Source organism: Ixodes scapularis, unplaced genomic scaffold (assembly GCF_016920785.2).
Source record: "Ixodes scapularis isolate PalLabHiFi unplaced genomic scaffold, ASM1692078v2 PGA_scaffold0__279_contigs__length_252992795, whole genome shotgun sequence".
NCBI classification, from domain to species: domain Eukaryota; kingdom Metazoa; phylum Arthropoda; class Arachnida; order Ixodida; family Ixodidae; genus Ixodes; species Ixodes scapularis.
In genome coordinates this window covers 186748626-186771240 of record NW_024609835.1, presented here as the reverse complement: position 1 = coordinate 186771240, position 22615 = coordinate 186748626, and the positions used below count along the sequence as shown (strand labels likewise).

At 42.9% G+C, this 22615-nt stretch overlaps 1 protein-coding gene across 1 annotated transcript in view; it reads right to left on the bottom strand.

The window, feature by feature from the left end:
• Nucleotides 1-642: 642 nt before the first annotated feature.
• Nucleotides 643-22615, bottom strand: part of LOC8032794 — a 180233-nt gene continuing 158260 nt past the window's right edge. The window contains exons 4-6 of the mRNA XM_029974018.4: nt 16737-16757; nt 14279-14370; nt 643-1975 (exon numbers count right to left, since the gene is read on the bottom strand). Coding sequence (XP_029829878.3) covers nt 14282-14370; nt 16737-16757 — 110 coding nt within the window. The 3' untranslated portion in view covers nt 643-1975; nt 14279-14281. The remainder of the gene's footprint in view (nt 1976-14278; nt 14371-16736; nt 16758-22615) is intronic.

The following is a 22615-nucleotide window of genomic DNA, read 5'->3' as shown; positions in this document are numbered from 1 at the left end:
TTGTATAGAACTAAGCTGGATCACGTCACATATCCTTTGTTTGTTCCTTAGACCTATACTTGAAAATAAACGGTAATAAAATAAAAAAAACAATGAAAGCAGAAAATGTTAATGGGTGAACAATACATCTCACAATTTATTTGATGAGTCAAAACAAAATCTACTGTACATATCTTTGGAGTACATACACCCCAGCATGCGACTTCGTAATATCAAGAAGTTTTATACAGTATATACACCACTTATATTATTTTCCCAAATATCGTCCTTAATATAAGCCAATATGTTTTTAAATAATATTATAATTCGCCCTTTTACTCGAACACAATCATATAGCACTGATAATCAAAAATCATGCTTAAAGTATTGTTTATACAATTGTGAGGGACAGTACCACAAATGTCGGCACTCTTTTGAATCTACAAAAAGCACTTATCAACATAAGAAAACTAATATCCATTCTAATAACGAAAGAAGAAAGCAGTCACAGTTTCCAAGTTACAACATTGTGCTCACTAGCATTATCTATATGAGGCCGTTTTCACTTGAAACTTCCATCAGAAAATATCAAGTAGCACGTCTCCCGACAGATGATCAAACTCTTTCTTAAGTTCACGAGAAAAATGCTTAGTTCTTTTTTTATAAAAAAAACACCAGATGTTTGGGTATTCAACCTTCATACTCCATTGAACTAAGAAAGATGGCTGTAAAATTATTTCATAAAACAAAGGTTCTAATTTTGTTAATAACAATTGCTCGCTTGTCTTTTTCACAAGATATATCATATCAACCCGTACTTACACCATCAGACGTTTCACGCCATCATTTTATATTTGAGCCCGCATTGATCATTTGTTCAATGTGGGCGTCTCCAATTGTGAGCGTAACGCATTTTACCATTCATTTGGTCAAAGAGTTTTTTTTTTTAATGGACCATTTTCCGGCAAATATTTTATCTATTGTTATTGATGGATTATTAAAGAAGCGATATTTACACCGTTCGGAGTTCCAAGCCGCCATAAAATCATTGTAAAATAACAGTAATTGTTCTTTGAGGTTTTAATTTATTTTCTTTTCACCTCTTGTAAGTTTAACTCCAAATGTTTCACAAAGATTTTTGAGCTGGAAAACCCTATTTAATAATCTAAATCGACATTCAACCCTAATATATGCAGCAACTGCAAAAATACGCGGAAGCGTTTTTTTTTTTTTTTTTTAGAATAAAGGACCCGCATAAGATATTTCGATGCAAAATAACTGCGTAAAAGTAATTTGCCCGGTGAAATATATAGTCTTTTCCTGACGCGCCGCCCAACGGCAATGACACAGTTGTAGCTTCCAAATCTGAGGATCAACCATGCACAAATGAATCAACATTTTCCTTCTCGGTACGGATACCGACGTACTACATGCGCACTTTGAGCGCGACCACAATCATCAGTTCGCAATATGGAGCGCAAGTTCGTCTACTTCTTGCACAGGGGTTGCGGTGATGTCAGAACGCCGAGCTCTTACTGACTGATTGAAAAATATGTGTTTAAAGTTTAAACTTCAAGGCATCTAGCATTCCAATCTACTCACTACCCTTTTAATCAAAGCCAATCAAAGTTCGACGTCTTTTATACGTCAGCGAAACTTCTGCACAAGAAGCAGACGACTGGCTCTCTGCAGAGAGAATGTCCTGAAACTTCGTTTTCGTGTCTGACTTTGGTGGATTAGGTAGAAAACCTTACATAGACGGCGGCAACTGCAACAAACGTTGTTGAACGTTCACGGCCCTCAATGTGTCCCCCGTTGAGGAATGTGATGCACACTCTTCCAGTCCTGTGCGCGCACTAACTCCAGGCTTGAACCTGACGTCTTTCCACTCCCGATGAAGGTTACCACAACGCAGACGACACTTGTGGATGGCTGTGCCCTGGGGGGTTGTCACGGTCTTGTCTCCTTGTCAGGGGCGTCTTGAAAGTTTGACATTCTGCGTGTGGATTAAAAGAATTCACATTAGGATTTTTTGCGGACATTTTGTTCTCTAGCTACATTGGGAACGTGCATAACACATATTTAAGAACAACCGGACACAGCTGGTTTTATACGTTCCAGTGTCTTCCCCACAGCCGTAACGTAAGGGTTTATATTAATTTTGTTTATTATCATGCGATGCCTTTTTTTACATTGTAAGTTTCTATATTTGTCAGGAAAGGCAAAATGCTATGCTAATTGTATTGTATTTTTATATTTTTATATATTTCCGTTTTCTGTTTATGTCTAGTGGGCCGGAAATGCCTACAATTTAACCGACTGCCTAATAATTAGATACGTAACTAATTTGCTGTTTATTAGCTAGCTACTCTCCTAGCTGAGTATCAGTCAGCAGGATGTTCTACATTTATTATCATTTACATAATTACTTTAATAATATTCTATTAAGTGACGGCCTAAGAAGGTTAGGAGGTGTCTTATGATGTGCATGTCTCTTGTTCCGAGATTCCTTTCACCATTTTTATTGATCCTGAGCAATATTAAGGTGCTTCAAACTTGACATGTTCTCCTTCGTCACGCGCGTCCACGTAAATTTTAAGAATTTTGATATGCACAATTCAGCTCTTCACTTCAGCTCTTGGGCAAACGTGCCTCTATCTTGGGGATTTCGAAACGAAACTATTACCTTCAAATATAGTTCACCCCTAAAAAAAAAGAAAACGACAGGAACTAGTCTTTTAAAAGTGTTATCCCCTGCTCAAGCTCGTTGCTATCTGCATGGACTTGTCTTTAGGTCCTCTAAACGATTTATCTGATGCTTGGCCACGTTCTAAAGTGACAGTCTCAAGCGGGAAGCTCTAAAAAAGGGCTATGTAAAAAAATCTTCAGGTAATTATGCTCCTGTCATTATCTGGAGCTAGGGTTCCTCGGTAGTCTCATCGTTCAGGGCTCCTTCCGCAATTAGATTCCTGGGCTTAACAAATCAAGGCTGGATCATCGTATAAACATTAGTGAGCTCATTTGGGATGGCTGTAGAAGCAATGTGCCGGTGCGATTGCAGTACTTCTTATCTCAGAACTCCGAGGAAGCTCTTAAGTCTTTGCCTTCCTGGCCCCCTTGTTTTAAAGTTAGTCCTAAATGCCAAACGCATTATTGATCAAGCGTCAGGTCGTCCCCCCCCCCCCCCCCCCAGAAGAATACCTAACATTCCTCGATTGCTAAACCGTTCAATCTAACTTAGCGCTATTCATTCCAGTCATCTTTATTCTAAAATCAATAATCTCTGCCTAATCCTTGTTTTCAATGGTAGGCTTCCCGATAAATGGCTCCGAATTAAGTCAGTTGAGTCGCCACAATAGAGGCGTCTTTATGCTAATAATATTAAAATTTTGGGGTTATGTAATCAGCCTGGAAACGACTGAGGAGGAAGAGCTTTTTTGTTTTAGGTTTTTATCCGGGAGTACACGTGCACTGGTAGAAAGAGTTTGTGGCGTAGTATTTTTCTTTTCCCAAATGCAATAATTAGATACGAGCTATTTTGTACGATAGCCAAACCAGGCATCACGAAATGACCCTATTTAGTTCGGATATAGTGTAATAAGTGTTTATGACCATCAACAAGTTGAAGGCGCGTCAAAGTAGAGCAAAAAAATGTGTGAACAATGTTTTAGCAACTTTCAACACATATACTATGATTCGGTCATAATAAACAAGGCGGTAGTTTCTGTCTAAGTTAAAAATAGCCGATTTTATTTTGTCAATAAAGCAAAATGGAGGCCACAAAGTTCCGTCAATTCCAAACTTACTATTTTCGGAATTAGAGAAAAACGAACTGCCAAATTAACTTAAAAACACTCGATTGTTATCTAATCCAAGGGCGTCATTTGAATATCGGTAGCCTCCTGATTCCTAAATACTATCTTAGTCCCCCAGCTTCACTTCAGTAAATTTAAAAAAAAATGTCTCACTTGGTTGGATAACGAAATCAAAACTTAGTTTTGTCGTGTTTTTTTTTTTTCATTTTTCGCATTATCCAAGCGTGACGTCACTGGCAGGAAGCAAGGCGACGGCATGAGATCAGGTACGCTTGTGTTCACGGTGATCGCGTTTGACAGCTAGCAAACAGGGACGTTTGTGCTGTCTGAAGTTCATAATATTAGCCTCTATTCACACAGCATGTAATACTAACCTACGTGGAGAACTGTGAGAAGAAGCATAAGCATTGGGGAGTTTGATGGAACTGTTTATGGAACTCTCATCGAGTTGCGCAAATCGTGTTTTTTTTTCATAACTTTTTATGCAGGCTTGGATTGTGAGCAGTGTTGCACTCAATCGCTTTAACTGAATGTAAGTGGAATTTGTTCTAGTTATTCTCTAGAAATTTACTATTGCAGACGACAGAACTTGTAACTATACATGCAGCTTCCTCCGTGGTGCTTAAGTAATTTAGGAAAACAACGTATTTAAATCATTCTAGAAAAGTGATTCTTGTCGGTGACATTCTCAGTGTTTGTGACTCTGGCGCTTGCTTTACCTGCCTTCCCAAGGGACTAACATGCGCGTGCTGAACTGTGAGCTCACACGTGTGGATTATGATATTCACAGAAGTTGTAACGAAGTATAAAATAGAATGAACCGCATTAATTTAAGCCAGGCGGAGGACACAGTCAATGTTGATAAAATAAACGACAAATTACTTGGAAGCGCTAAGCCCTTGTTCATCACGGTGCAATGAGAGGCCTATAAAAGACACAAATATACTATAGCATCGTTAAACAAAGAATCGATTTCTGAATAAACAATACTGCCTAAAGTACAAAACTAAACAATGCCTTTCGTCATTTAAGAAAAAATGACCAAAAAGTTACCGGGAGGAGGATTATAACTCATTTTGTATGTGCTACGCGTTGAAACTCTGATTTAAGAGCACAGAAAGGGAAAGTCGGTAATTTAAAGATCTGTGTGCGCTTTTTTTAAATTAAAATTGTATTTGAACCAGCTCTATCACACGTAAATTTGCACGCTTCCCCTCAACAACATTTGTAATCCATTCATAATTTTGCTGTATTTTCAAGCTTTTTTAACACTTCTCAATCATATGACATTTAAATACATTTTTAAAATTTGCTCTGACGGAGCTAATTTTGCGCCAACCAATTGACAAGCATAGCAGTCCTTGGGTCACGGCTCTGTGGCATAGCGGAGATCAACAGGTGCTTTTTATTATTATCTACTACAAAACAGACACTGCAGTGTGTGAAAGGCATCTCTACGATTAAACTAGATCTTTGTTTAGACGATAATGTCCTCGCTTTGGACCGAGCGATATAGCCGCGTGATTGGAACTCCGAGAGTAGCCGCAGCTCTGGCTCCCGATGTTTGATGTTGATTTTTTAGGTCACCCTGCTCCAGTATTTAAATGAAAGAGAGTGCACTTAACCTGATGAGCGTAGCACACGTTAGTGCACATGTCAGTTAGTGCTAGAATGCGAACTTTTCCCCAATTATATTACTGCTCATTTTTGGAACGTTTTTGTACCGTGGTGCATAGCGGACGTGATACATAGAATACAGATGAAGTATTTCTGTGATTGCTTGATTTCAAACAGTCACATCTGCTGAAGAGTACTCATTTGACATCACATGATTGTGGAGTCATCCGAACACAAGAAAACATGTTTAGTGTGACTTGTTCTTTCGACGTACAACTAGCGCTAAAGCACCCTGACATGCTTCGCACCGACTGCTACTGCAGGTCACTTTTTTTTTTGTAAAATAGGGTAAAAAATAAAGACGACCCAGGTAGCATAGAGTTGTGGCCCAAAATTTGGCTTTTGTCTAAGAGTTTAGGGCCTTGAAAAGCCCGCAGAAGCAAAAGTAGAGCCAAACCTGAGGTTCCTTGGCAAGGGTCCGGGTATTTTGGCCCTAAATGGCCAAACAAGTGACAAACTTGGGCTTCACTGCCTTGTAGTTCGGCTGTTATCTGGCATCGTTGGGCCTAAATCGCTTAGCGAATGCCAGAGTTCGGCTTACTGCCAGGTACTTCGGCTGATATTTGGCATTTTCGGGCCAAAATTGCCAAACAAATGACAAAGTTACGCTTAACGTTTTGATAGTTCGACTCTCACCTGGCACCTTAGGGCTTAAATCGCCACAGAAGTGCCAGAGTTAGGCTTACTGCCTGGTACGTCGGCTGATATTTGGCAGTTTTGGGGCCAAAATTGCCACACAAATGCCAAAGTTAGGCTTAGCTTTTTGATAGTTCGACTTTCATCTGGCATCTTCGGGCCAAAATCACCACAGATGTGGCAGAGTTAGGCTTACTGTCCGGTACTTCAAATGACATTTGGCATTTTTGAGCCAAAATTACCAAACAAATGCCAAAGTTAGGCTAACCTTTTTGAAAGTTCGACTTTTATCTGGCACCTTCCGGCCAAAATCGACACAGATGTGCCGGAGTTAGTCTTACTGCCGTGTAGTTCGGCTGACATCTGGCATCTTTGGGCATGAGTCACGCAACAAGTGCCAAAGTTAGGCTTCGCTTCCTGATAGTTCGGTTGTCATCTGGCAGCTACGGTCCAATGTCGACAAACAAGTGCCAGGACTAGGCATACTGCCTTGCAATTCGGATATCAAGTATTGGATGTTCGCGGGTGGTGTGCAGCTTAATAAACAGAAATCATGTTTTATTCTCGTCGCAAATTTTATTTTATTTTGGGTGTTTCTCGATTTCTCCAGGCCAAAGGGAGGCTGAATGTTTTGCCGCGGCTAAACCAGGCTTTGCCAACGCAGATTTCGCCGGATTGTTGCGTTCGCCAATATCGGGTCGCGCAGTGAGAATGGTTCGACGTTGCAGAAACTGGTGCCGTCGAGCAAGCGCTACGCGAGACTGATGTGCACGTCTCCTCCACAGGTATCATTATTAGGCGGCGCATTGCAAGAGCGAGTGCAGCTCTGTGCGGGTCTTGCATTGCGATTGAGCACTGTCAAATCCTAGCTATAACAAAAAGCAAGAGCGACAGTGGCTCGGTGGTATTGCGCCCGCTTCACATTCGGGGAACTAAAATAGAATCCTGGTGGGGATGATTTTTTTAAAAGTTAATTCGAAGCATTTGACAGCATCAACCCAGACACTCCTTTCCCTCACAATCTTTCACTCCTCCCTCCTCCTCCCCCCCCCCGCCCCCACCTCCCCCTCAACGAAAGGTGACATTCTAAGCCGCGGGTAGGAGGCATGGAATGTCTTTTGACAGTGAAACATGCAAAGGGAGCTTAGCTACTTTGTTCGTGCCCCTTCGACCTCGCCTTTTGCCAAGCCCCCCCACCTGCTTTTCAGTCTTTGTGTGACTGTCAGCGAGCGCGACGGCCGCATCAAGCAAATCAGAAGGGTGGAGCGGAACGCGTGACCTCGCTCCGTTGGGCGCTTAGTACAAAAACGCTTGGACGAAAGTTTGTAGGGGTGTGCGAATATTCGCCATTTTCGAATAACGAGAGAGACGAGAGACGAGACAGGCGACGTCGACCCGCTTCGCTGTCTCTCGGTCAGTCGCGCGATGACGCAAGCCGCATGAACGTGGCTTGAGCAAGCGACCAAGGCGATGAAGATGTTTTCCAGAAATTGAAACATCCAGCGACGCGACCAGCGGCAGTGAGAAATCTCAGTCACTCGCCGCTAACTCTCCTTGCTGTCGCTGGTTTTGTCGCTCGCTAAACCGCTTCCTTTAGGGACCGCTTTCGCACGAGACTGTGCGTGCACGCTTTCGAAAAGCGTGCCGTGGAGACGTTTCAGAACTGGTTGCAACGGTACCGCCGCTCTGTATCAGCGAAGTAGAAGTAGAAGAAGCGGGAAGGTTGTACCAAGCGAAAGCGCAGCAGAGTCTGGAAGTTTTTCGGCAGCTCCCACACAACCAATTGAAAAGGCCGCAAACACTGCTTGGGCCGAATCTTTCTCAACAATTTCTATGGTTGTTCCACGTGTCCAGTGTGTGAAGATGTTGTTTTCTGCGGGCGTAAGTGGAACAAAAAATGCGGTTTCCCAGAATCTTCTCAGATCAGTGAAAACAAGGTTCTTGGACGTAAGCAGACAGGCACATCACGTTCTTGTCACCTTCCTTGATCCTCAATTCAAGGACACCTGCCACAACAAGGAATAAAAAGAGAATGTAGAGTTCATACTAAGTAGAGTGATTTAGGATTTACCAGGCTCAAGCGAACTGTGATTTTTTGTTCAGCTCATCATCCGCGTGAACCGTGATATTATGTTTAGCATTCTAATATTTTCGGAGCTTTGTCTCTATTTATTAATATATCGCTCAACTCTGGTCATTATCGTCTAGTCACGTTTTTGCAATAATTAAAAAAAAACGTTTTTGAGCAATAAAAATAATTTTATAATATCTTTGCTTTTCTTGAGTAGCTGTCTATTTACCATTCAGAAACTAGTCGAAAATTATTCGATTCGTATTCGTATTTGATTCGGAGCCATAATTATTTGATTCGTATTCGATTTGGTTGCAAAAATCACTATTCGCACACCCCTAAAAATTTGTCACGTGACTCTCTCTGTCGAGCTCATGGGATCTCTGGGGCTGTTGTTTGCGCCATTTGCCAAGTTATAGAAATATTTAGGAAGTGGAGACACATGAGGGACGATTCAGACAGGACGGTCTTTCAACTTCAACAACATTTATTTTCGGCGTCAAGCTCAAAGCCCGCCCTCTCCGTGGGAGTAGGGGAAGGAAAATCTTGGGGGAAGAAGAGGAAGCAGAGGAAGTGAGGAGGTTGCGAAACGAGGAAGGGAGAGGAGGGAGGGGGTTTCACTTGGGGAATGAAAAGAAAGGCTGCTTCTGCCGGTGACCTTGTCGCCTTGCCTAGTCTGTCAGCGTTCGTCTTCCATTGTGGACCTCAGAAAGATAATTCCCTTTCTTGACTGCGAAATGGAAGGGGTGCTCATGATTTGCGGGCTTGTCGCCGTCCGATAGGCCTCAATTATTTCTCTCCCGGCTCGCTCGCTGTGGCCTCCTACGACTGTCGTGCCGGCGAAATTAGGAGCGCAGCCGGGACATTTTCTTCCGTGAATGACGATCGGCTACTGAGAATCAAAAGCAGCTCTTTCGGCGTTTATTCGATGTTCTTGAAGCTGGTCGTTGAGAAATCGCCTCGTTTGCCCGTTGTACCTGCCTCGCAGGACAGGGGGATCACGTACACTTTCTCCGTCATGCAGGCGGTAAACTTGCTCGTGTGTTTTTTGGTGCAGCTGGGTTGTGGGGGTCCCTTTCTGTTGACAGCCCTATACATGTCGCCGAGCCTCGATTTGCATGTGAGCCCCACTTTGTGTCGTGTTCTGAGGTGAGAGCTTTTAGTTGGTGAGATGTTGTGTGGATGTAAGGGGAATACAGGCCCGCCTCGGCCTGTATTCCTTACATCCAGGCCGAGACTCAAGGGCCAACCGCCTGAAGTCTCGGCGGCTGACCTGGCCCAGGCGTTTTTAGCCAATTTTTGCGAGGTAGCCAAAACAAGTCTGCAGGGTAGCCTGCTCTCCGAAGCCGTGCGCACTGTTGGCTTAGGCTGGCCTCCCGTCTAAAAGCTATCGCCTAAAAGGTCTCCTCTCAAAATACGAGACAAAAGTGTTTTTCACGTGCAAATCGAGACTCGGCGACATGACTAGGGCAGTCAACTGAGAGGAACCTTCACAACTCAGCTGCACCAAAAAAACACGCAAGCAAGTTCACCGCCTACATGACGGAGAAAGTGTACGCGATCTTCCTGTCCCGTGGGGCCATGCAAATCGCGCAAACGGGGCGATGCCTCAACGACCGACTCCGAGAACATCAAATGGATGCCGAAAGAGGTGCTTCTGATTCTCAGCACCCGACCGTCATTCACGAGAGAAAATGTCCCGGCTGCGCTCCTAATTTCGCCGGCACGACAGCCATGGGAGGCCACTGCGAGCGAGTCGGGAGAGAAATAATCGAGGCCTATCGGATGGCGACAAGCCCGCAAAACATAAGCACCCCTTCCATTTCGCTCTCAAGAAAGGAGATTATCTTTCTGAGGCCCACAACGCAAGCCGAACGCTGACAGACTTGGCAAGGCGACAAGGTCACCGGCAGAAGCCGCCTTTCCTTTCGTTCCGTTATCCCGCACCTCTATTCGAGTCCCCTTCCCTCCTCTCCCTTCCTCGTTTGGCAACCTCCTCATTTCCTCCTTCTCCTCTCCTTTCCTTAAGATTTCCCTTTCCCGAACTCCCACGGAGCGGGCGGGCTTTGAGCTTGAAGCCGAAAATAAATGTTGTTGAAGTTGAAGGATCGTCCCGTCTGTATCGTCCCTTGTATCTCCACTTTCTAAATTTTTGAAAAGCACCAACACGCCCAAATAGTATAAGTTATAGAAATAAGCGGGCCACGCAGGTCCGGTTTCCCAAGTGGGCTCTTTAGTGCTCTGTTGTTTTGGTGCTTTGCAGACGCGACCGTGCTTTTTGGTTGTAAACTGCCGGATCACGTTGGTGGATTTCTTGTCCTGTGTTTGTTGGACGAGCTTCGACAAAAAACTGCTCCTCGCCGACGACAAAAAGTCAGTTGAATGTGCGCAACCTTCTGCCTCGACTGTGTTTTCAGGCTGCCCGAGTCGGATTATGCATCTATCAAGGATTACATGATATCACTCTTAAGCGCGAAACACATGTACGACGAAACCGTCCGATCCGACGTCCGACCGCGCAATACGACGGTCGGAGGCGAGGGTTTTCAACGCTCTCCGATGCTACGAAAACCCTTTCCCCCCAAGGTCATTCCGGCAGTCCGCACGTCGGATCGGAAGGTTTCGTCGTACATGTGTTTCGCGCCTTATTAGTAAGTTCACTGCAAGTTTGCTTCTGATAGCAGTTCTGCTTTCTTGTCAATCTTCGCGGTTTTTTGTGTTTTAATTTATGAGTTTTGCTTCACATGAAATTTGTGTTAATGATATTTTATCATTTTCTTTTCATTTTACAGTTTAGAATGACCTTTGTAAATATGCCGAGAATACGTTGAGTGGAATGATAGTGATATAATAAACTTCTGGGAGCGTTCGAAAAAATTTCGTTCGTCCGTGTATGTTATGGATATGCGACAAATGATATGCAACTTCCTACACAACACAGACTTGCACGACGTGCGGCCAATACGGAGGTGACGCGTCGTAGAGTATTCACACGATATTGCGCGAACGCTAGACCGGGGAAAAAGTACTGTACGGCAATACCTGCCTGATATTGAACGGCGGGGCCAAAGTAGATATTTGAGCGATATTGGAACCGACCTTCAGCCGGTATTGGCACTACACTGCCAAGTACCGCCACGCTGTGTGGGAACGCAGATGGTGAGATATGACCATCATTTTTCCAACCCTTATTTATTTCTTTTTTTTTTGTTGGAGCGCGTGAAAGAGCACGTCTGTTGCACACCAGAGAAATTCCCAACTTCTGCAGGCCTCTGAGCTTTCTTTGGAACTTTTGGCACTTCTTTGGCACTCCAGTGGCTAGCCAGAGAAGAGCTAAACTTCCGCATGCCCCGAATTCCCAAATTCGGATTTACTTCGGCAGTTATGGCTGAAATCTGACACTTACTTTTGAAGAACTGTGGCGAACCAGAGAAAAGTCAAACAAAGAAAATACCCAAATTTGGCGTTGCTTTGGCAGTTATGGTTCCAGCATGGCACTTACTTCATCATTCCTGTGGCGGCCCAAAGAAAAGCCAAACTTTGGCATGTCCGAAATACCCAAATTAGGCGTTGCTCCGGCAGTTATGGCTGAAGTGTGGCACTACTTCGTCACTCCTGTGGTGGGTCAGATAAAAGCCAAACTTTGGCATTTCCGAAATACCCAAATTAGGCGTTGCTCTGGCAGTTATGGCTCAAGTAAGCCACTACTTCGGCACTCCTCTGGTGGACCAGAGAAAATCCAAACTTTGGCATGCCGTAACATCGCCCAACTCGGGCTATAGTTAGGCAACGTACTTTGGCACTGACGAACGCTATGGTGCAAAGCCTAACTGGGCCAAAGTTCGGCCCTTACGTTTGCCGGACTTTTGCCCAAGTTGGGCATTTCTCTGGCGTGGTACCTAGGCTGAACTCCCAAATTAGGATTTACTATGGCAGTTTTGGCCAAAGTATGGCACGAACTTCGGCGCTCCTCTGGCGGACCAGAGCAACGCCAAACGTTGCTATGCCCCGAGTTCCCAAATCAGGATTTACTATGGCAGTTATGGCTGAAGTATGGCACCAACCTTGGCGCTCCTCGGCGGACCAGAGCAACGCCAAACTTTGGTATGCCCGAGTTCCCAAATTATGATTTACTATGGCAGTTATGGCTCAAGCATGGCATCAACTTTGCAGCTCATCTTTTGTACGAGAGGACAGCCAAACTTTGGAATACCCTAAAATCGCCCAACTAAGGCTATATAGTTAGGAACCGTACTTTTGCACTGATGAGTGCCACGGTGTAAAACCTAACTGCGCCGAATATGGGCCCTTATGTTTGCCAGACGTTTGCCCAAGTTACGCATTCTTCTGGCGTGATACCTGGGGAGGTTCTTGCTGCATTTGTTTTGTGTAATTTACGGCGGTTAAAAAATTTCCATTCAGTGCAGAGGAACTTTTGACCCTGAGGCAGCAGAAAACGAATGTCGTACACTGGTGACCAGGGAAACGGAGAGGCGGTTTCCAGGGTCGCCGCCCCCCCCCCCCTTCCCCCTGCGTCCTCGCGCCGGTGACGTACACGAGTATGAAAAAGTAGATATTTTTCAATGTTGCCAGTATAAAGTCGTCTGCTGAACTTACGCAACAGGCGTAATTTTAGTAGGCAATAACTCCACGTATTGTGTTCATTTCTGTTTATTTAGGGTAGCAGTTCAAAAAGGACCATTGATACAACCTGCCTTTTTCCAGCGAAGTCGAAAATTGTGAAAGGAATCGCCCAAATCTTCCTACACCTATTCTTAGGTAACTTACCAGGCATTATTTAGAATTTTGCGCCGCCCATTGGCAATAAAAAAATTACACAGATGTTATGTGAAGAATACAAAAAAACAAAAAAAAAATGCGAACTAACATTGAATAAATACAAATTGCTACAAATTAACCCGCTTATAACCCTCGAAAGAACTTGTTACGATAAAGTTTTATAAATCCTTGAGTTTTTCGCCTATTTTTTCAGGCTTCTACACTGCAGCTTCCATACTTTGTTTTAACTTGTGTCAAAACGGATTCGGTCCAACAAACTGATAGGACTAATTGAACAGCCACAAATGTACAACGATATGGATTTATTTCTATTTCCCAGCTGGTTTTGTCATCGGCTAAACAAGGAATCACACTGAGTAAAACATTACTTCTACTTTTAATGCGTGCCCGTATGTGATGTGCAGCCTCGACTGCGCTCTGATATCTAAAAAATTAATATATATTTCTTTTTGTGTTGTTCTTTAGCTGGAAAAACGATAGGCTTTACCAATATTTGCTATATCTGTTAATAGCCTTACCTATTTCTAGAGGATTTCTACGGAGATCTTATCGCTGCAATCACTGCAGGTTTAATCGCAAAAAGTGCAATAGAAAAAAAACTTTTTGAAACAAAACTGCACTAAGTTTGCTACGGAGTAAATTATGTTTTTCTGACGAAAAGGCAAACAGCGCGCAGAAAACGGGGACTAGAGGAAGTGCAAACAGGACAAGCGCTGTCCCCGTTTTCTAGCGCGCTGTTTGCCTTTTCGTCAGTATGAACCAACTAACCCACATCGCCACCCTTATTTATGCTTTTCTGGTTCAGTGGTCACGCGCTGATGGCTTTAATCCGTTTCAAGTATACAACTGGTCTATAATTCACAGCTTCATCAAACAGTTATGCCGTTCTACGAAGTGGATCGCACATGAATAGTTTGGAGTTCAGGCCCCGGACCCAGATGTGGCCAAGTCCCGTAGCACCACGTCTTCTCCGATTCTGAGATCAATTTCGTTTTGTTGTTTATGTAGCTTTAGATAATATTTGCATGGAAGGTTTTGAAATATAGTATTCCCGTCTGCAGCTTTTGTGGAAAGAGAAAGGTGCTGCAAATTGAATGTCAGCGTTAAATAGCTATCCGCACACGGATTCTACAAACGTGGCTCAAGTTCATAGTAAACATTGCATCTCTATGTGCTTCGAGGAAATAGAAAGATAGCACTATTTATCTATATACTATGAGCTTAATGTGTGGAGTAATATAAGAGGCCGCAAAAGAAGCAAAGAAAAAAGAAACAAATGACAGGGAAAAGGTATACTCGCCGGTTAGTGCGGCACGAACGCCTTATAGATGCTGCAGAGGAACGCGATATACAAAAGCCACCGACCGCGCAAAACAGAAGCTTTTGATGATCCTGCAAATAGAGAGAAAGGGAAATTATCATTTCTTGCGATCTACTTATTTATCTTTATTTCGGTGTGCTCACATAACGGCACTAAGCTTAACAACTGGTATACCGTCATAGCAGTAAAAACATGCGTAAAAAGTGGCGAAGTAAAAAAAAAAGTGGTCAGTAAAATTATGAACGCACTATTGCGCTCATTTTCCTTCTAAAAGTGCTCCTGTTACAAAAATGTGCATTAAGCATTAGTTTAGCTAGGGGTCCTTTAGCACGTCCAGCAGGAGATAAAGCACAATCATTAATATAACACAAAGGTAAAAATTACATTTAATTTGGAGGGCAATGACTACTTAAACTACCACACAAAATAAGCAGACAATAGAGACAGCTTTCTGAGCTATTGTAACAAGATTCGTAAGGAAGGGGCTATAAAGTGCTAAAACATGGTGACTAAAATTTAGTTTTAGATTTAATTTTCAAAATAATTGATTACATACACTTGGGCAATCACAGTGCACTTTTTGGTGCGACTAAATACAAGTGGGTCAAGCTTCCTAATCATAGACATTGTTTTCGTTGTCAGCTTCTTCAGAAAACGTAGTTATGTGAACACAACTCAAAACCTATTAAAGCGTTATCCTGAAGAACCGCGCAGTAAGACAGAAAACCAGTACAATCACACAGCCTTAAGCCATTGGCAAATGATGCTGTTTTGGAATTTTTCATAAAAAGTAAAACGCCATTTAAGAATAATAAAACGTGGGCCACGATTTCTTCTCTGGGGTATTCGGGAAAATGATAAATAGAGGTCAGACAAAAAACCCGAAACACAAACATAATTTGTGCGTCAGGAAAAACAACTCTTCAATTGGTCACAATCGATAGAATACAAACCAAAGTCCTCGCGTTTTGCAAAAAGATACTGTGGTTAACTTTGTCGAAGCCCTTAAAGACCGACGACCAGTTCACCCTTTCCACTTTTCCTCCGCTTCCTCCTCTCCCCCTTTTATCCTGTCCACCGTAGCCTGTTTTCTCCTCCCCCACGGTGAGGAGGATCGTCTGCCTTGCAGAATCTACTGTCTGGTTCGCACGCTTCCGACCAACTCGGACGGACTCCGACACAGCCGGTTTTTTAGCCGCGCGTAATTGCTTACGAAGGGCCACAGAACAGCGATGGCGGTCATAACAGGCTTAAACACGTGTCGTGTCGGAGTCGGTCCGAGTCGGCCGCAAGTGTGTGAACTAGCCGCAAGACATATCGCAGTGTATTACGTCAACTTGGTGACGCTCAGATGCACAAATAACAGTGTACTCTATAAGTTAACACATGTTAGTATCTACCTACTTTGCTAAAAAATATGTTTCTCAAGGCGCACATTTTATTCAAGTGACTGTAAAATCCCTGGTACAATATCCTCAGAAAACTTGGAAAAATAAAGAATAAAACGAGCGGTGGGGATTTGAAATGTTAACAAACATTGGGAATTGTCACATTTCTTATCAATCTTCATCATTCTAGTATGTATCATTCGACACAGAACGATGGGTTGAAGTCGAAGACCGTTTTCGGAGGTAGCCTGGGAGGCTTCTCAATATGATTTAATTCAGGATTTTCTTAATTAATGGACGATCATCTATAGTAAAAGTAGGCGCACCTTTTTTCAAATGTCTTTATTAATTTTTTTACAATGTTTTAGTTAATAAGTTTTCTATCATCAAAACACACAAATATGACGCTATTTTCTTGCTGGTGTCGTATTCAGAAAATCATAAATAGAAAAACGAAGTCTAGAAAGAACAGTTTAGGAGATACGCTTTTGATCCGGTTGCCGTCTATGCCACTTCTCGCCTTCAAGTTCAAACACCAAAAAAAGTGAAAATTTGTGTTTCTAGTCCCAATCTGAATATCGTAAGGAAATAAATCAAAGAGTAAAAAGACAATGTCACCAAGATTAGTATGGACTTTTATTTCTATAGCGTTCAACGATCCAACAGAAAGCTCATAAATTAAGACGTATATCAGACGTATACCAAGGTGTTCCACCTTGGCCACGATCAGTGTGCAGGATGACTGCAGAAAGGATACAGTTTAATAACACAGACTGAGGCGCGAAAAAGAGAAATCCCTGTGAATTTGAGTACGCCTTGCTCTAAAATATTTGAAGTTTGTGGGCAAAAATTTGAGAGCGAGGAAAATTTAAATGACATACAGGCAAATTCAGTGAATGTAAAATGAGTTCGGAATATTTTTACAATAGCTTGGAAGCACTCGCACAAGGCCATAAAGCCTACGCGGGATCGGTACGGTTTACAGTCCTATTTCGTTTCAAACTTCACACCGCACTAAACGATGTACTGAAGAGGGAAGGAGTACTCACCGTAGGCGCCCCAGGTGAGTTCTGGAATAGAAAGAAAACATAAACAACGTTCAAGTGACAGAAAGGAACAACAACAGGTGAATGGGGCAGAGTCAAATTAATGGAGCATATCTTATATTGACACGCAGAACACATCAATTCAACGCCCACCCCTCCTTGCGTCGAATCTTTAAAGAAAAGCTCACCGAACAAGATGTCACCGCAAAGAAGCTCAGAGGACAAATGCTCACCGGACAAAAGCTCGCCAATTTTTTTTTCACAAACCCGTACAAAAACTAATAGGGAAAAAATTCGTGTTGGTTTTAATACGAGTGCGGACAATGTAGGCACTTGCGTGCGGTCCTACGATGTAACGATAAATTAAATCTAACAGCCACATGTTTTTTTTTTATATTAGAGTGAAAACAAGTTTATTTATCGATTGCTTAAAATCGAATGCACTCCGCTCCTGCCTTCAACAGTTTTCGTAGATCTCGGGGTGCCTGAAACCTCTCGCATTTTTTATCAGACGGTTTCGGCATGTTTTCATTCAACCAAGCTAGGTCCTATCAGCTCCAATTAATTTCAAAGACCTATGTTTTGGTCGCAAAGTGTTGCTTCTGTGCTCGTGAGACTTATCTGTCCACTCCCTTGCAAGAGATGGGGTATCAGTCCTCCTAAAACGGTATGCCATATTCATCGCGTCCGCACTTCAGCGTAGCTTGTATTTCACTCAAGTAGCCCCCCACCCCCCCCCCCCCCCCCCCCCCTTCAAGAAATAAAAAAGCAAAAAGTCAGGTTTTGTCCGGCTGTGTAAAGAAACGGGTGAGCTTTTGTCTGTTGAGCTTTTATCCGGTGAGTTTCTTTCCGTTGCGGTTATGTGCGGTTAGCTTATGTCCGGTTGCCCCGTGCGTCAGGGGTAGAGACAGCACTGCTGCAGCACTAACTTGTTGGAAATGTCAGTGGCGCCATAGACGCTCTTTTATGATTTTATTTTATTTACTACGAAGGAAAATATGAGATGTTCCACTCCGTTTATGGCAGTGTTCTTTTTTTTTATTGACTCGTAATTTGTTTTCGCTTGCAGGCTATCTGGTAATAATTTAATATGGGAATCAAATATTTTTGCAGTCCACCTGATTGTTCACAGCGTCGCTTGGTGACAAACGTGTTCCGTTTTGGCTAGTTCTTTACCCGTAGGGGGTATAAACATAGGCGACATTTAAGGTTTTCTTAAAATATATTCAAGCTGTGTTTGCTGTTTTAGGTCCTAGTAATAACAAGGAGGAAGTGGAAGGTATGAATCACTCATAGGGAAGAGGGTACTCTGGAACCATGGCCGTCTGCTTTGAGGCATGGCGTAAGAATACAGCGTTAAAGGTCAAATATTTGCAAGACATAGCTAAAACAGTGCACAGGCACAGGAGGAAGAAAATAGAAGACACTAAAGAGCACTTCTATTTTTTCCCTCCTGTGATTGTGCACTGTTTTGGGCATGACTCCTAGCTGAACTTTCTACGTTACCACGGTCGTTTATTTAACGTGTTTCTATCGTTCCGCGCATTATCCTTGATTTTAAGATTTTCCGGCGCCACCTTTGCTGTTTCTGAGGCAAGGAAAACAACAAAGCACTACAATTTTAGAGAACGTCTGAAATAATACTTAAAAAACAAGCGAGCTGGTGATGATTCATGGTAATAAAACCCGAGACTCAGGAACATAGAAGGGGACGAACACAACACAACGTCTCAGAGAACGTGATGTCTGGTCCAAATATCTTTGACAATTGCAGCATTTATTACTACCCGCTCCCAACTAAAGCGTGTTTGTTACCCATATTTAGACGGGGTTCGTTTTACTTTGCTCCAAGTTAGTATGTTTATTTTGCTTCTCCGAAGAACTAAGTATACGTATGCATAGATTTAGTACATGTTGAGGGTGCTCGAGGAGGATAGCTCCCCTTGCTTTGGCTATGTTAAACGCAAACCTCGTTCCAGTATATAACTCTTCGGGTGCTGTGCACCACTGACTGGTTTTGATTCTCAAACATCGGAAGGCATAAGCTTCACATGAATTACTTCGAAACCTATGAGCGGATATCCTTGTAATTTTATATATCTATTTTATGAGAAGCACGCTCTAAGTGAAACTCTCTGCGAGAAAATTTTACTCACAGCGTGATTTTAGTAGCGACTAGAAATTTCAAAAGCATGGTAAAGGCAACGTCTTGCTGTTTTCATAATTTTAATAGCTTAGTGAATCGAGACAAATTTAGAAACAGAGGTCATTCTACAAAAATGTAAGATATCTTGTCGACTCCGCGTCCGCTATATATCAACAAAAATAGAAATAAAACGCGCCACAACCTTTGTCAGAACAAAATCAGATGCAATTCACATCAAAACGTTTTCGTGAATACAAGAAACCTGAGCCGCGGCTAGTTTTGATGTTCGGTTACAGTGGTCACTTCCCGGAGACGCACCAGAACGCTCAAGGATGTTTCGATTTTGTAGAGCTCAGCTCTTAGGAGCCCGTTTCCGGCTTGAGCGGTGTCACCGTCGTCGTAACAGCGCGGTGCATCATGAGAAACGCCCAAAATGATGTCACAAATGACCTCCCGACTGACGTCACGAAGGACAAGCGCGTTTGATTATGGGAAACGTCCCATGATGCAACGCACGCGTAGGAGGGGGAGGAGGAGGGGAGGGGGAGGATGAGGAGGGAGATTACAGCTACCTGTTGTGCAGGCAAGTGATGTCACCATTCATAAATCACAGAGGCACGTATAAAACCGTGGTGTACTCGTTATCCAAGTGGTCATCTACATAGGTACGCTGTACCCATCGATCTCATCTCTGTGGCACGTCAGACGAATTTGGTAAATTCTTGTCCGACTCAAATACCTCAAGAGAGGAGAACGAGGAGAAGGAAAGGAGGGGTGGAGGAGGAACAGTGGACGAGGGGAAGAGTACAGGAGGAGGAGGGAAGGAGGAGAAGGTTCAAACAAGGAGGACGAGCATACCCTCCCATTCGACCCCCCTCCTCCTCCTCAAGAGCTGTGCTCTAATTCGGCGTTACAGGAAATGGTAAACATCTTTAATTTTTTTAATGACAATAAATGAGGCATTGAGGGTTTACACAAAACGAAGTTGGGTTGGTTTTGATATATTGCAACATTGGTTCGCACTGCAAATGACAAATTTGGCCAATGCAGTGGGACTGCTAATTCTAAATATTTATCTGCGATATGCAAGAGTGACTGAATTTCGCACGTTAAAGATTGGTGTTTGAGATGTGCTGTTTTGTACTGACTCAGACAGCAAAGATTCATGAATGTTATGCACAAGTTTGCCGTGCCGTACTACTACCTCAAAATCTCGTCTATATAATCTTTCTTTCTTTCTTTCCGGATTGACCGGGAGGTGGGCAGAGACCAAGGCGTGATGCCTGATGAGGTCTCTGCCCCCTTTACAGTTCTAACACAGCAGTGAGGGGTACATAGGTTTTTGAACACGAAAGTTAGAGAAAAGAACCTATAAAATTCTATAGAAGTCAGAAACAATAAAAAACAGGATCGATCAATTATCCCTTGATAGTTTTTTTTTTCAGAAAAGAAGGATAAAAACAAATCGGTCAGAAACATGTTTTAACAATTCAAAAGTGAAATATGGACATGATTTAATAAGTACGCAGTACACACATATGAGAACACAATGTCACTGCCCACCAAAAGTGTCTTTAGTCTTTTTTTTAATTGGAATATATTGCAGGTAAAATCTATTAGATCTTCCGTATTATTCAAGATTTTGGCGACTTGGAAGCATGTCGTTTGTTTTCCGTAATTGGTACGTATTTTTGGAGGTCGTCTGATTCTATGTCTAAGTGTGTGATACGTTGTTTTCTGGCGAAATTGCGAAGAGTTTCTTTGTGTGTATTATCTGTAACAACATAAAATAATAAATATGATTCACTTTAAGTAGGCCATATTTGTTGAATAGCGGTTCAGTTGGGAGAACTTGAGGCTTACATTTATAATTTTCAAATAGTCGTAGAATTTTTTTTTTTTGTAAGATGATCATCCTATTATAATTGGTTGCCGATGTCGTGCCTCAGACTAAAATGCAATAACGCAGTTTGGAGTAAAATAAAGCGAAGTATATATTTTTTTAGCCACAAAGGTATGAGATTTCTTATTTTATAAATACATCCGATGGCTCGGGATAGCTCAGAGCTCAGCTTATTAATGTGCGTGTTCCAACTTAACTTCCGATTTAACCACACACCGAGATATTTTTGTTCTGTAACCTCCTCTATAATTTCATTTTCGAATTATATTGTCACCTTAGTGTTGTCGCACCTATTAACGGGAGTGAAAATTATATATATATATATATATTTACATTTAGTTGTAATTTAATATTTTGAAGCCACACTGATAGATTGTCTAGATAATTATTTGTCATAGATTCTAAGGTCGCTTTAAAGGTTGAAGCAAAAAACGTGTTAGTGTCGTCTGCGCATATGACCAGCTCAGGGGATTCCAAAATATTTGTGATCTCATTCACATAAAGAAGAAATAAGAGCGGGCCCAAAATAGATTCTTGCAGAACACCGTACTTTATTTTGAGTGAATTAGAATAATTGTTGTTAATATAAACATACTGCATGCGATTTTGGAGGTAGTCTTTTATTAAAGTCAAAGCAACCATATATATATATATAGATATATATATACCGGGCGTTTTTGCGAAGACTTTCAAAAATCCTAAAAATTAGGGCGATTGAAAAAAGAAGAAACTCTCTACGGGAACAAACTACCAGCCCCAGCGGACGTCAGGAATTGCCAAAAACCTACTAATTAGCCAGATAATTAATTAAAACGTGTTAATTAACTTTTTAATTTGGGGAATAGACGTATGATTCCAATTAGAAAGTTGCTGAGCGTTATCGAAAACCACTAAATCAGTCATTTTCAGACAGACTTTAAGCGCTTGAGAAGAGTAGTAGCGCACTGAAATTACCACTCGTGGAGCAGGTACAAGGCTGGGGCTAGATAAGAGGCGGAAAAATCGCGCGGGCGCCTTACCGCAACCGCTAGCCTTGTACCTGCTCCACGAGTGGTAACTTTAGTGCGTTACTACTCGTCTCACGCGCTCAAAATCTTTCTGAAAATGACTGATTTAGTGGTTTGCGATAACGAGCAGCAACTTTCTAGTTTGAACCATATGTCTATTTCCACCAATTAAAAAGTAATTAACAAATCTTAATTAATTAGCTGGTTAATTAGTAGGTTTTTGGCAATTCCTGACGTCCGCCGTGGCTGGTAGTTTGTTCCCGAAGAGAGTTCCTTCTTTTTTCAGTCGCCCTAATTTTTAGGATTTTTGAAAATCTTCGCAAAAACACCCGGTATATATATATGTGCGTGCGTGCGTGCGTGCGTGCGTGCGTGCGTGCGTGCGTGCGTGCGTGCGTGCGTGCGTGCGTGCGTGCGTGCGTGCGTGCGTGCGTGCGTGCGTGCGTGCGTGCGTGCGTGCGTGCGTGCGTGCGTGCGTGCGTGCGTGCGTGCGTGCGTGCGTGCGTGCGTGCGTGCGTGCGTGCGTGCGTGCGTGCGTGCGTGCGTGCGTGCGTGCGTGCGTGCGTGCGTGCGTGCGTGCGTGCGTGCGTGCGTGCGTGCGTGCGTGTGTGTGTGTGTGTGTGTGTGTGTGTGTGTGTGTGTGTGTGTGTGTGTGTGTGTGTGTGTGTGTGTGTGTGTGTGTGTGTGTGTGTGTGTGTGTGTGTGTGTGTGTGTGTGTGTGTGTGTGTGTGTGTGTGTGTGTGTGTGTGTGTGTGTGTGTGTGTGTGTGTGTGTGTGTGTGTGTGTGTGTGTGTGTGTGTGTGTGTGTGTGTGTGTGTGTGTGTGT